General features: G+C 40.7%; 1 protein-coding gene across 6 annotated transcripts in view; it reads right to left on the bottom strand.

Annotated features, from left to right (window-relative positions):
- Positions 1–2,464: 2,464 nt before the first annotated feature.
- Positions 2,465–14,454, bottom strand: part of LOC120870319 (cytidine monophosphate-N-acetylneuraminic acid hydroxylase) — an 83,143-nt gene continuing 71,153 nt past the window's right edge. For 3 of the 6 annotated variants that reach the window (XM_040249946.1, XM_040249945.1, XM_040249944.1), the window contains 5 exons: positions 13,270–13,444; positions 11,454–11,570; positions 6,629–6,744; positions 4,139–4,235; positions 2,465–3,175 (listed from right to left, as the gene is read on the bottom strand). In XM_040249946.1, the coding sequence (XP_040105880.1) occupies positions 4,160–4,235; positions 6,629–6,744; positions 11,454–11,570; positions 13,270–13,444 (484 nt within the window). In that variant the 3' untranslated portion in view covers positions 2,465–3,175; positions 4,139–4,159. The other 3 variants (XM_040249947.1, XM_040249949.1, XM_040249948.1) reach the window with 3 other exon arrangements.

Below are 14,454 nucleotides of genomic sequence, written 5' to 3' on the forward strand. Positions count from 1 at the left end.
GCTAACAAACACATGAAAAGATGCTCAACATCACTCATTATTAGAGAAATGCAAATCAAAACCACAATGAGGTACCACTTCACACCAGTCAGAATGGCTGCGATCCAGAAGTCCACAAGCAATAAGTGCTGGAGAGGGTGTGGATAAAAGGGAACCCTCTTACACTGTTGGTAGGAATGCAAACTAGTACAGCCACTATGGAGAACAGTGTGGAGATTCCTTAAAAAACTACAAATAGAACTGCCTTATGACCCAGCAATCCCACTGCTGGGCATACACACCGAGGAAACCAGAACTGAAAGAGACACGTGTACCCCAATGTTCACCGCAGCACTGTTTATAATAGCCAGGACATGGAAGCAACCTAGATGTCCATCAGCAGATGAATGGATAAGAAAGCTGTGGTACGTATACACTATGGAGTATTACTCAGCCATTAAAAAGAATATATTTGAATCAGTTCTAATGAGGTGGATGAAACTGGAGCTGATTATACAGAATGAATTAAGCCAGAAAGAAAAACCCCAATACAGTATACTAACACATATATATAGAATTTAGAAAGATGGTAATGATAACCCTCTATGCAAGACAGCAAAAGAGACACAGATGTAAAGAACAGACTTTTGGACTCTGTGGGAGAGGGAGAGGGAGAGGGTGGGATGATTTGGGAGAAGGGCATTGAAACATGTATACTATCATGTAAGAAACGAATCGCTAGTCTAGGTTCGATACAGGATATAGGGTGCTTGGGGCTGGTGCACTGGGATGACCCAGAGAGATGATATGGGGAGAGTGGTGGGAGAAGGATTCAGGGTTGGGAACTCATGAACACCTGTGGCGGACTCATGTCAATGTATGGCAAAACCAATACAGTACTGTAAAGTAAAAAAATAAAATTTGAAAAAAAAAAAAACACCCGATAGCTAGTATGAAGTTAAGCTTTGTCTGTAGAGGGCACTAGAGGAGCACTAGAGAAGGAAGTGGTTTCTGTTCTTTCATTTCTTCAGAGTTGGGCTCCTGAAATATGAGATGAGCAACAGTTCCCAGCTGCTAGCTGTTACCCTGGTACCCTCTAAAGTAGCTTTAGGATTGTGCAGTCTGCAAGTCACCTCCCTAAAGATGGCTTTCCCAGCATCGCCTTGAATGGCTCTGAGCTTGTTTCAAGGCATTCAGCTTGTTAGCCTTTCTTGGCAGGAACAGATGCCTATCCAGTCAGTTCAGTTCAGTTCAGTCACTCAGTCGTGTCTGACTCTTTGCGACCCCATGAACCACAGCACGCCAGGCCTCCCTGTCCAACTCCCGGACTCCACCCAAACCCATGTCCATTGAGTGGGTGATGCCATCCAACCGTCTCATCCTCTGTCGTCCCCTTCTCCTGCCCTCTCCATGGCATGAAGAAAACCAGCCCCTAATGCCAAGATTACCTCTGTGTGTTTCCGTTTTCTCCTGATGTTGATAGCAGTGGAGATGGTGGAAAGTGGTTATACCCTGGGTATATTTTGAAAGTAAAGGTGATGGGATCTGTTGATACAGTGGATGTTAGGGCAAAGTATAAAGAATGATCTCATAGTTTGGAAGTCATGGAAGTGAGATCTGAGATATGAGAGAGGGAAAGAGGGCAGGTAGGGTAGAAAAATGACAGAAGAGGGTGATGTGGACACAAGTAGAAAAGAATTGAAGATGACTAACAAGAAAAGTGAGGACATGCAGGGTCAATGGACTAAAGGTCTTGTAATATCAAAGAATTGCTGGAGTCAGGGTATCAGAAGATGATAGCTAGGAAGACAGTATGAAAACAAAGATAGGCTTGGTGGTAAGAAAACATCCATATTTTAAAATAATCTTTTATTTGCTCCTCATACACATTTCATCATATATTCATATACTGATATACATTTATTTTCAGTAATAATTGAATAATTTACTATAGAGTGTAAATCACAAAACATAGGTAGAATGTATGAAGTGAATCAGAGACACCAAATATCATATTATTATCTTTGTAAGAAGTAGATAATCATGAGATTTAAGGAGAATCTTAAATCTTAATCTTCAGAATTAAAGAGGTAGTATACGCAATTAGGAAATCAGTTCTGATGTTCAGATCAATGAGAGGTTGTGTGTACTAGAAACATCAATATTAAAATAGAAACATAGTCAACAATCACATATTCCTGGAGATAGTGTGATAATCACAGGAAAATCATCCAAAACTACAGACATTAACAGAAACATAAATTAGTTGTGGGTTTTAACCACTGCAACAGTGTTTTCAAGTATTCAGAAGAGGACTTCTGGAGTTGGTGCAGATAGAGCACAAATCACCAAGTCAAAAAAAAAAAAAAAAAGAAGAGGACTTCTTAATTTTTTCAAGATATAGGTCTTGACTGTTGATTATTCTATTGACCTTGAAAGATTTTTGTCTATAGGACTCACTTGATCATTAGCTAGTGTTCATATATTTTATTCAAAGATACCACTATTTGTTAGAATTTATAATATACATTAAGTAATAAATTTTTGTCACTGAACCAAAATTATTTCAGTCCCAGTGAAATTTTACATCTTGGGTAGCCTCTGCAGCCTTGTTTTGGTAAATATATGATTTCAATGAAACTTTTTCAAAAACTGCCAACAGCTCATGAACGCTTCTTACTCAGTTATATTCATGGACTCTATCTGGGGAGTCAATCTATTAAGGAACAAAATGTCTATGTTTACATCCTTTTTCAGTTCCATTTTAACTTTTTCTCTTCCTCAGTTTCTTCTTATAGCCCCTCATTTATCTATTTCTCTCCTTTCTTCTCTTCTTCTAACCCAACGTCTGCTCCCCCATCCTTTTCTTTTCCTTGTCTTCTAGGAAACCTTTTCTCCTCCTGTTCTACTTCTTCTGTACTTGGATTTACATCTCCTGTTGTCTTTGTTTTCCACAGAGAATTTGTTCCTATGGCATTCATGGGTTCTTTTACAGAAAATTATGGACAGAATAATTAAAATATCAGTACTCTGGCTATGTAGTGATCCACAAACATAAGATATGTGAACATTTCACAAACACATTTGATTATCCATTGCTGATGTCAGTAAGGCATACATAGTCTCTTTGGTCTAAGCTTCATGTTCAAGATACAGCATCAATGAATACTTGAATTTTTCATGCAGCTTAGTATCCCTGTGAATTAAAGATATTACTAATGAACAGCAGTATGAAACTCTTTTCAACATTTTTTCAGTTTTTATTGCACTCAGGTGACTTTTTATTTTTAGTCTTTAGTTAGGTTATATAGTCTATGATGCTTTAAGATAAGCCAGACTCTAAAGCTGGGCTGTAAACTGAAATGACTCTGCTCCCAACTTTTCATAGATTTGCCCTATGAGTGGTTATAGGTCCCATGATTCTCCTGTTTCTTTCATAAGGCTGTTATGGTCAACGTTTATTGTACACTTACCATGCGTCATTCACTCTTCTAGAAGGCCCTGAAGAATACGACATAACCCCATGAGGTAGGTGCTATTATTATGTTCACTTCATAGATGAAAATCGGAGACATAGATTCCCCAAAGGTCACAAAGTAGGTGACAGAACCAAGATTTTAATTCAAGTGGTCAGTTTCCAAGTCTCAAGTGTTGATCACCATACGCCTGCTTCCTTGCTAAGGCAACTTGGAAATGCACGCATCGACCTCCCGACAGCTGAGATCTTCATCTCTGCTCCCTTTCATTATACAGCTGTCCTTTCACCTATCTTTATTCAGATCTGCTCCATCAGCAAGACCCTGGACTTGGCAATCCCTCATTCGGCTGCCTCCTTACCTTTAACGCCTCCCACTTTTTCACAACTACAGAACCTCCTCAGCATCCCCATTGAACCTCCTGACTCTTTGTTCTCCCAGGACCATTCATGCCTCATTCCTGCTTTCCCTTCCTTCTCTGCCACACCAGGAGGCCCTGCCATTGCTCTAACTCATCTTATATTTTCCAACCTTTTAACTTCACTCACTCCTTCTGTCTGGATTATTCTATCATCCCTCCCTCCATTTCAGCTTATTAAAAATATCCCCCAACCTTTAAATGCCAAAAACAAATGTGATGGGATGGATATAAATGTGTCTCCCAGATCCACAAGCTGCTTTACCTGGGAGATCTCAGGTCCTCTCTACCCACAGTACATCAGGAAGGATTTCCAGTCGGGTGGTGTTAGGGGGAGTTTTATTTGAAAATGGTTCCAAAACCTGTAAAAGGGATAAAGCAGAAAATTATGTTTGGGGAACGTCCATGCCCGTTGTTTTGCCAAGATCTGTCTGGTACCTGGTACTCTGCTCTCCCTGAGACAGCATTTCTTGTGCTGTTTTAGATATTTTTCTAGTTTCACATTTCCAGTATGTTGAATGCAGTCCCTTAAAACGTGACAACTGTGTCTTATTTTTATTTGTCTGTGATAGGCCTTCCTTTAAGGAATTAGCATATGTAAAATATAGATTTGCATTCTATACACAAAAGCATTAGGACCCAGTATTGGTGAGGGTGCAGGTAAGCAGGCTGGTACAATATTTCTGGGAAGGTGAGCTGCCTTCCTCAGAACAATCTGGCAGATGCATCAAAAGTCTACACGCTGCACGTGTGTTGGATACTAGCAGCTCCACTCCTAGGAATTTATCCTAAGAAACCACTATGAACGTATGCACGACACATCAACAAGTTTATTTGCCAAAACGTCATTTCAAATAATGAAAAGTTAGAAACTTACAGGGTGCATCAGAGATTGTTCAGTAAACACATAGATACAAAAGTATATATAGTACTGTCTCATTTTTATTAAAAAAAAAAACCTTGCCTGTGATGAAAGATGTGTGTGTGTTAGTTGTTCAGTCCTGTCTGACTGTTTGTGACCCCATGGATCATAGCCCGCCAGGCTCCTCTGTCCATGGAATTTTCCAGGCAAGAATACTGGAGTGGTTTGCCATTTCCTTTTCCAAAAGGAACTAGATACCAAAATTTAATTGCCTCTCTGGATGGCGAGGTCATTTGTTGTTTTAACTGTTTATTTGGAGGGTTTTTTTTAAAAAACATTAAAAAAAAATTCCTGCAGTAGATATGTATTGGTTTTATGACCAGAAAAATATTTAATAAACTCATAAATCCCATTTTGAGAACAACAAAGATAAATTGGACTGTGACTGCTTTCCAAGATTTATTATGGAATTCTCTTACACTTACACTTTTCTTACATTTATGACCTGTGTTATCAAAACAATACAACAAAATAGTCTTCAGCATCAGTATCCCAGAAACTTCCAAGTGAAAGTGAAAGACTCTCAGTCGTGTCCGACTCTTTGCAACCCCATGGACTGTATAGTCCATGGAGTTCTCCAGGCCAGAATACTGGAGTGGGTAGCCTTTCCCTTCTCTAGGGGATCTTCCCAACTCAAGATGGCATTATTTTTTTTAAGAAAAGTAACCTTCAAATCTCCCCCAAAGTTGCTACATTTCCTTTTTTTCCAGAACAAGAAGTATAAGTGCTGCTGAAAATGAGCAAAACTTGGAATATTTTTGAGCAGGTAAAATGTCTGAGGTTGATCTATGTGTCCCAACACTAGGGACCCCAAAGATAAATTAATGAGTAACAATGCAAATTACACATGTACTAGGATGACACTGAAGAACAACAGCAACAATAACCTCCCCTCCCCAACTGTGTGGGACGTTTTATTGAGAACAAATGAAGTTACTGAAGTGCTGATGCACTTAAGAAATAGGCCTGGGATGATACACAAAATGTTACCTGGGAGAGTGGGTGGAGGGAACAGCAGAAAACAGATACAGTTTTCAGGGAGGTGTGGGTGGGGTAGGTTTATTTCTTTTTATTTTATATACTTCTACATTCTTTAAATGTTTTAAAAATCATTTCAAAGCATTCAAAAAGAAATAAAAAAGAAAGTTCAAGACATGCCTGTGCTTTTGAGCTCAAGGCAGAAACTAGATAGTAGGCTTTGCTTGTTTAAAATTAAATTCCTGAACTTTCCAGAAGGTCAGTGGTAATGATAAGAAAGTATTCTCCCTCTTGCTGTTTATGTTGTAAATATGAAGATAGCAAGTGGGCCTTCCTGACCCTTAACTCAGCTAGTCCAATGATAGTCTCAAAGACATATACAGTTTTGCAGTGAGAAACTTGCACGGTTTTAAAGTGTAAGCAGGTAGAGATTCAGAGGGCCATTCCCCTTAACTAACTAGCTCACCAAAGTCATGCTCAGAGCTGGGCACTGACAAAAATGTGAGATGGGAAATGATTGTCTTCAACGATCAAGGCTTTGCACATAAACAACCCCTCCTTGTTCCTGTCTCGGCCAGGCACTTTTCTCTCTTATAACGCCCTTCCCTTTCCTGTACCAAGAACCACTTTCAGAAGAGACTGAAACATATCTGCATGAATGTAGAAACAATGACTCTTAAAATGTTATTTTCCTAACCAGATTTGCTTTTCAACAGATTAACAAAGAAATAAAGCGCTGATGGTGGAATCGCCCACATCCATCAAAATTTGGGGGCAGAGTCAGCCACTGACTGCTTATACACCCACAGCATCCTCTGCAGTGGTCTAGGGCACGGCCAGCATTTTCAGACTTACAGATGATGATATATGTCAGGATCCCGCTGGAGCCGGGTTTGGAATCCTATATACAGGTCGTCCCAGAGCAGACCATTCTTCACCACGTGTCTGATGACGTCAACCCGGCTCCGAATCTGAAACAGATAGGGAACAACTAGCAGGGGCGCCCCAGCCAGCACAGAGCATCGGTATCAACCCCTTGTGTCCCTGGAAGAGGCAGCTGTCTATAAGGCAGGGGTCTGAGAAGTCGAGGAGAAAAGCCTGCTGAAGTTGACATCACAGGCTGAGGTGGGGAAGAGGACATCGGAGTGCAGCAGAAATTGAAGGAAGGAAAACAGGAAGTGTATGCGGAGCTGGGGGAGCAGAGAGGGGGGCAGCAGAGTGACAGAGAGCACAGACAGAATCAGATTGCTGGGCTCAAATCCATGGTCTAGCTGTGTGATCCTGGCCACCATTCTGTGCCTCAGTTTCCTCATCTATAAAATGGAGATAATAGACCGTCCCTCAAGGGACCGTGGTGAAGATTCACTGAGTCAATGTACATAAAATGTGTAAAACAAGGCCTGCCACTGAGCAAGAATATCTTAATTCAGTGGCCAAGGCCCTTACCTTTCAAGAATCCCAACTCCTGACACAGGATCTGTTGACTAGGCAAAGGTGCCCAGGGTTAGGAGACAAGCAGAGATGGTTTTGAGTCTCAGCTCAGCACTTACTAATCATGTGACCTTAACCTTGCTAAGCCTCGGTCTCCTGTGTTACTGTTGTGAGAAAAAAAGAGATATTTATGAAATTTAAAAAAAAAAAAAGCACAAAGTAGTGTGACGGGAAGTTACTAAGGTTGGACATGGTTTTAACACTTCATTGGCATCCTTTTTCAGTATCCAGCATTACATTTTTTCTCCTGATAAATATGCTAATGCCAGGAGAGGCAACTTTATCATAAGTGACAGAATGATCAGAAGACTGGTGTTTGGATTTATTTCTCTTTCCCACACCATTCTGACAAAACAATGACATCCGCTGTGAACTGAGAAGGCAAACACAGGTCAAAGGATCGCTTATTTTGCCAACAGAGACTCAGAAACATGACTGTGCAGCTTGTCAAGTTGAGGACTGCCCAGCTAAGGTGCAGTATCAAGATCGAAGTCCTCGCAGTGGAGGAGAGAAGGTCTTTCATGATCTTTCAAACTACAGTCAAGCACGTGGAAGAATCAGGCAGGCTTTGAGAAATGTTTGGACTATAAAATGGAAAGGTCTTGGTAGTTTGATTAGATCTGGGGATGAGGGAAAAGGGAAAAGGTGAAAAACTCTGCTTCTAGCTGGAGTCACTGGTGGGTTGGGGAGAGGGGGCGGAGGCACTAACATTGCAAATGATCAGACAGAAAACAAGAAAGCCCAGTTTTAAGAGAACAACGACGTGTTGAATTTTGAACAATGAGGTACAAAGATTTGGAAATCCAGGTGATATTATCCAGTAGGCAATTGACTCTAATGAATCCAAAGCTGGACAGTGTTGGTGGGAGCTGGGCAAAGTCTGGGCAGGACATATAGATTTTTGGAGCCATTAGCAGAGAAGTGGTGCTAGCAAATGTGTTCAGCTAGACACAGGCTTGAGAAGATGAGTGGGTTGAGCACAGAATCCTGATGGAAAACAGGAGATGTAAGTGGTGGCTGGAGAAAGAGACCCCCAAAGAAAACAGAAGAAGAAACGTTAGGAGGCCTAGTGTCACTGGAGCTGAGAAAGGACTTCTAATTCAAAATGATGGACAGACCCCATGCATAACCTGCCTCCACCCACTTCTGGATGCAACTGAAGTTTCTGACAAAGCAACTGCACAGGTATGAGCCGCCACAATGAAGAAGTGAAGTGAGTCGTTGGCGGGAGATTTCAACTAATGAATGTGAATGTGGAAAGCAGGTAGGTGAGTGGCATTAAAGAACAGGGCAGAGGCTGCAGAATCCAGCAGAGTACGAGAAAGGACATTCGGATTTGGAACGAGAAGAGGTAGGTACTGTGGATAACAGCAGGGGCACAAAGCACAAAATGAAACAGCGAACACCCACTTCCCTATGCTTACACATGGTTCCAGGGTCAAATACCTTCAGACAGTTCTCTGACTAAACGGAATCAATTTTACAGGAAGAATGAAGGCAGGGAGTGTATTTGTGATGCCTTATCACAAATACAAGGACCTCCACATTTTGATATTTAGGAGCCCCTCAGCCTAATAGCTGGCTCCTCACCTTCATAAACTTAAATGAGTGCTCCCTCATACAATACATACAATCTAGGTTATAGTTCATAGCCTTCTCCCTTTTAAAAAATTGAATTGGCCTTCCACATTTATAAATCTAGATATTTCACATGAAAATCCAGATATCCAAGTTTTCTGGAAAATTCAGAGGATCAGCTGGAGCTCAGTAGGGGCTCCTCCCTTCTCATGCTTTCCACTTGACCCAGTCCCCACTCAGCTCCACCTAGTTAAAGATCTGCCTGGGGTCCATCTGTGAGCATTTAAGCATGTAATCCCCACCTTCAAGTAAAGCCTGCTGGACAATAAGTCTTACCCATATACAGAGAGCCCTGAGTCAGCTTGAAAAGGTTTGGGTTTTTTTTTGGTAAATATGGATTAATCCCTTAATTCTTAAAAGTCACCACAGTGGAAGGAAGGTTGGATAAGCAACACTGCATGCAACTAGAAGCCAAAGGAGTAATGCCTTCAGGTGTCCGTGGAAAGTGACTGCCACCCAGCATTATGTGTTCAGCAAGCTGCTGTGCAAGATCAGGCAGGAAAGAACTTAAAGGGTAGCTCCTGTGCAAACTTTCTTCAGCAGATACCTAAGCAGAAAATACCACACAGGAGGAAAGCAAAGAAGTGAAGACATGGTGGTGTCTAGAAGAGGCTGAGGGAGGTCACAGGGTGACAGATTGGCAGCAGACCTAGAGAGGAGCCCATCCAGACCGGAGCAGGAGCTCCTGAGAGCACTAGGAGCTGGGCATCTAGGAAAGATGGAGAGTTGGCCTGATAGAAAATATATTCATGTGTTTGAAAGGCAGTGAATGCCTCCCCTCCAAAAAAGGCAATATGAGAAGGCTCCAAGTGGCAAGAGATGGAGCTCTTCCAAGGATAACCTCTTTAAACAAACCTCAACATACAGAAATATCACTAATATCCTGAGATATAAAAGCACTTGAGTCAAAACAGGGACCACCATGTATGCGGCAGGCATGATGATTTGCCCCATGGTGTGGTAAGTCTGCTCATTTGTATTAAAGAGAGCTCTTGCTAGCTTTATTCAACAGAAACAATGTGAAAAGCTGTAAAAACACGCCTTTTTTTCTAATGACGTATTTTAAATGAACTTTTGATTTTAAAAATTCCAAGGAAAAATCTCCCTTATGGTTAAGACATACCTTAATTTATAAGTTTCGTAAATTCAGATTTAAGAAGCAATGTAGTGGCTAAATACACAGACTCTACAGTTAGACCACTTGCTGCTAAAGCCTTCATCATGATTTACAAGCTGTATGACCTTGGGCAGATTATTGAACCTCTCAGCATGGCATTTTCCTCATCTGTAGGGGAGTATAGTAATATCGATTCATATCATGGTTGTTATATTAAATGACTTAATATTTATGAAGCTGTGTTATGTATGTGTTTGGTAAAAAAAAGCAATAAAATATCAGGTTCATTTTGCTTAAAATGGGTGTTTCATGTAGCATTTTCCTACGTGTGAAAACTCAGTTTTTTAAAACCCCCAAAGCAGGCAGTAGATTATCGGTTTTACTAAAGTTTCAGCATAGGATTCTCTTCAACAGCAAGTACTAAACATAAAAATACAAATCCAATTATTAAAATGTAGTTTAAGAACAGGCCTATTATATAAAGGTACATTTGCTGCTGCTGCTAAGTGACTTCAGTCGTGTCCGACTCTGTGCGACCCCATAGACGTCAGCCCACCAGGCTCCCCCGTCCCTGGGGTTCTCCAGGCAAGAACACTGGAGTGGATTGCCATTTCCTTCGCCAATGCAGGAAAGTGAAAAGTGAAAGTGAAGGTAACTTCTATAATTAAGGCATTACACATTTATATGGCACATGTTTAATATGCTTAAGGGCAGACTATACACCCTCCTAATTTATTAAGTGATTCTTACATGTACACAGAATTTAAAATTACAATCCATGCTCATATATATTATGTCATTTGACTATCATAAAAAAATTATAAAGTACGAAGAAGCCCCATCGAAGGGGGAGAAAAAAAAAAAAAAAGACTTGAACAGGGATTCAAAGGCTCATAGTCAGTAATCCTAATCAGCAGGGGTAGGGAATCCATACCAGTCTTGACATTGTGTCCAAAGCCCCAGCTCTTAACATCATGCCTGACTTGGGCTAGGGATCTGCTAAAAGTTGGAACTCAAAATAGGTGTTGGTTTATGTTGACAGTTTTCTGTAGAAAGCCACCAATAGGGTTTGTTTGTGGAAGGAGACATTGCTGGAGAAAAGGTAAAGGGGCAGACAAAGATCAATGCTTGCAGGTCTGCTAACAGCACAGGCGGGTCAGCTGTTTGGAAGGAAGCAGGTAGAAAAGCCAGTCTTTGCAAATGACTCAAAAAGAAGCAAGTATGGAGTTTAGTTAAAAATATTCTTTCAATATCGGCATATTAGTTGTGACAAGTGTAGCATGTTAAAGTAGTATGTTAACATTCTCTGTAGTATCCTTGTGACTTTACTGTAAAGCTACTCCAAATTTTTTTGGAGTAAATTTAAAAATTTATTTATTTAGGAAGGAAGGAAAGAAGGAAGGAAGGAGCATTTCCACTGGTGTTGCTGCTTACTTCCTCATATGGATGTTCCCGGCTTGGTCTTTCTTTTGGAAAGGATAAATCTAGAAAGTCAACCAAATAGTCATATCCTCCAGGAAAAGGGCTGAAGTCCTCATCTGTCTCAATCATCTGTGCAAATGACAACATGGTAAAGGGAAGAAGCATATCAATCTGGTGGTCAAGATCCTCAAAAAATTCTAATGTACAAGCAAATGATAGCAATGAAGTGGAGTAAATATAAAAAGAGGCTTGTCTCTCTCTTCTCTCCTACTCCCCCATCAGTCTATGTGGCTCTCTAACTCTCTCTTCTCTTTCCTGAATTGAATTCAAATCCTACTCTTCTACACTAGCAAAACTGCTTCATATCACTAACTTCATTCAGATTTACAGAGAAGGTTATCATTGTCTTAGATATATGTATAATTAGTATACTTAGTAATTAGTAAGTACAATTAGTAATGAGCTATCAAATACCACTGTAGTTTGCAGGCTAAAAAATAAATAAAACGTGGAATGTTTCTTACCATCACCTAGCAGCCAAACATAAAGAGTGTCATTGAAAGTTCCAAATATTTTCTCTTTTTCATATTAATCACTCAACTGAAAATCTCATTTAGACCAAAGTTCCTCAGGTCTTCGGGTTTCAAAGACAATTTTCTAAAAAATATTTGGGAGCTAATAGAGGCATCAATATTTCATTTTGCTAAGTGAGGACTTAAAAAAAATTCTTACATCTATTATCTTTTTATTTCATTAAAGGAAGAAGGCTTTCATGCCTCAAAAATAGAAAGGACTAATCTTGGAAGCCTGGCATGCTGCAGTCTATGGGGTCGCAAAGAGTTGGACACAATTTGGCAACTGAACAACAACAATCTTGGAATAATAACAGTTCATCCCAAGAAAAGAGAGTTGACATCTTTGTAACCATACTCACATGCATACTCATACTTGTTTCATTACCGACCAGCAAAAACTTTGTCACAGCCTGGCACTGACCTCTGGGGTAGGTTTTTAGGACTTACTGATTTTGAGAATGCTAAGTATTGTCTGCTACCAAGTATTAATGTTCAGGGGTTGAAAGGTAAACTTGAAACTAGTCCTCACCCCGAGGGTAACCAATCTTTGTTTCCAAGGGTATAATGTTGTCCATTTCCTGATGTGTTCCCTAAACTTTGCTCCCCATACACAAATTCGGGCACTAAATATAAGTGGGATAAAATAAACAGATGAGTACTGCAGGGATTTCCAGCCCATTTTGGACCTCCTCTTTCTCTTTCACGCTCTGCTTTTCAGTACATATTTTGCTTTTGGATACATCCTCAGTTTTCTGGTGACCAGCTTACAGCATGAACCACTTGAGCCTAGAAGCTCTGTGTGTATGTATCAGGGCTAATTTAAGTTCCAGGCTGACCCTGTGGTTAGTGAACCTCACTCCTTACCATGGCTGCAGATAAGAATTACCCACTTCCTGCTGCTACAGGACACCACCCTCTCTGGTGGGGTCCACCTGCCAGTTTCACAGTTTAAATAGCTTTTTCTGCCATACAAACACAACACCACAAAAAACCGACAAAACAAAAGCAACTAACACATGGTGATGGGAAGAAAAAGAATCCTCCCAAAGAGAAACTGAGCTGGACCTCAGAATGCTTCCTATGAAAACATTTTCAAAAAGGGATTGTTTAAGCACATTGTCCCATCAATTCTCTGTGAAGCAAATGGTAGGAGTTAAAAACTGCTTATTGAGAAACAAATTGGAATATGAAGGGGTTTTCATATACTTCCATAATACAGGAAAGCAAAGACAAATGGTACTTCATAAGCATACCCTGACCACCAGGTTATAATCCTTAAATCCAGCCCAAGTGAAGTATTCTTTTATCCAGGATGAGTGATGAAATATTTCATCTCCTACAGCAGCATTCAAGATTTTCAAATATGGTCCAAAGTCCCAGGAATCCTTGTAAATTTTAGTCCCCTCCGGAGGCTCAATGATGCCTTTGCTTAAAGACAAAAAGATGAGAGAAGGAAAGAAGACAGCAATAAATAAGGAAGGAAGGAAGGCAAAAGTTAGCACTTCAATTTCAACAGTCAATCAGAGGAGCAGCTTTTCGATCATTCAGGTGGTACCCAGGGGTCCCACAGAAGTGCTTTGGGGGACACTTCCCCAGCCCTCAGCAGAATAGCTCCTGTTAATTGTTTAGTGTGATGGCTCTCAAAGTCAATACATTTAAAGATAAAAGTTCTTGTCTGGAAAAAAAAAGTTGGAAAGCCACTGATGCAGACCCTTTCAGCTCAAATCACTAAATTATGGGAATGTTGAATATAATATGGTCATGTTGAATTTGTAGAAGCCTGCTCACACCTGCCCTGCCCCCCGACCTCCACTAGAATATAAGTTTGATGAGAACAGCATCTGTGATTGGCACACAGAAAGTGTTAGTCGTATCCACCTCTTTGCTACTCCATGGACTGTAGCCTGCCAGGCTCCTCTGTCTATGGGATTTCCCAGGTAAGAATACTGGAAGGGGTTGCCCTTCCCTTCTCCAGAGGATCTTCCCAACCCAGGGATCGAACCCTGGTCTCCTGCTTTGCATGCAGATTCTTTACTGTCTGAGCCACCAAGGAAGCCCGGCCATAGCAGGGGCCCCACAAACATTTGTTGCACATAGGAATGACTTTAGCCTGTCCTCAAGATATACCGAGAATTTGTATCTCTAATATATGGTCATCTTTCTGTACTAATCAAAGCTGACAGACAGGGCAACTCTACCTGGAAACCCAGTCAGCAATATGGATGACAGTTCTCTGACATTCCTAAAGCTGTCCATCCAATGTGAGGATGGATCATTGCATGGGACATGGAAACTCGAATCCTGGTAATAGAATAGAATGTGATCGGGATGAGGGAACGGTGATGAGGAAATGGGCACCTAGCTAGTAGTAGTAGAGATTAGGCAACTCTGCGGCACTTCTCAAAACAACACTTTTAGTCCATTGTTTGACTAAAGCT

The sequence above is a fragment of the Oryx dammah genome, unplaced genomic scaffold (genome assembly GCF_014754425.2).
Source record: "Oryx dammah isolate SB20612 unplaced genomic scaffold, SCBI_Odam_1.1 HiC_scaffold_11, whole genome shotgun sequence".
NCBI lineage: Eukaryota > Metazoa > Chordata > Mammalia > Artiodactyla > Bovidae > Oryx > Oryx dammah.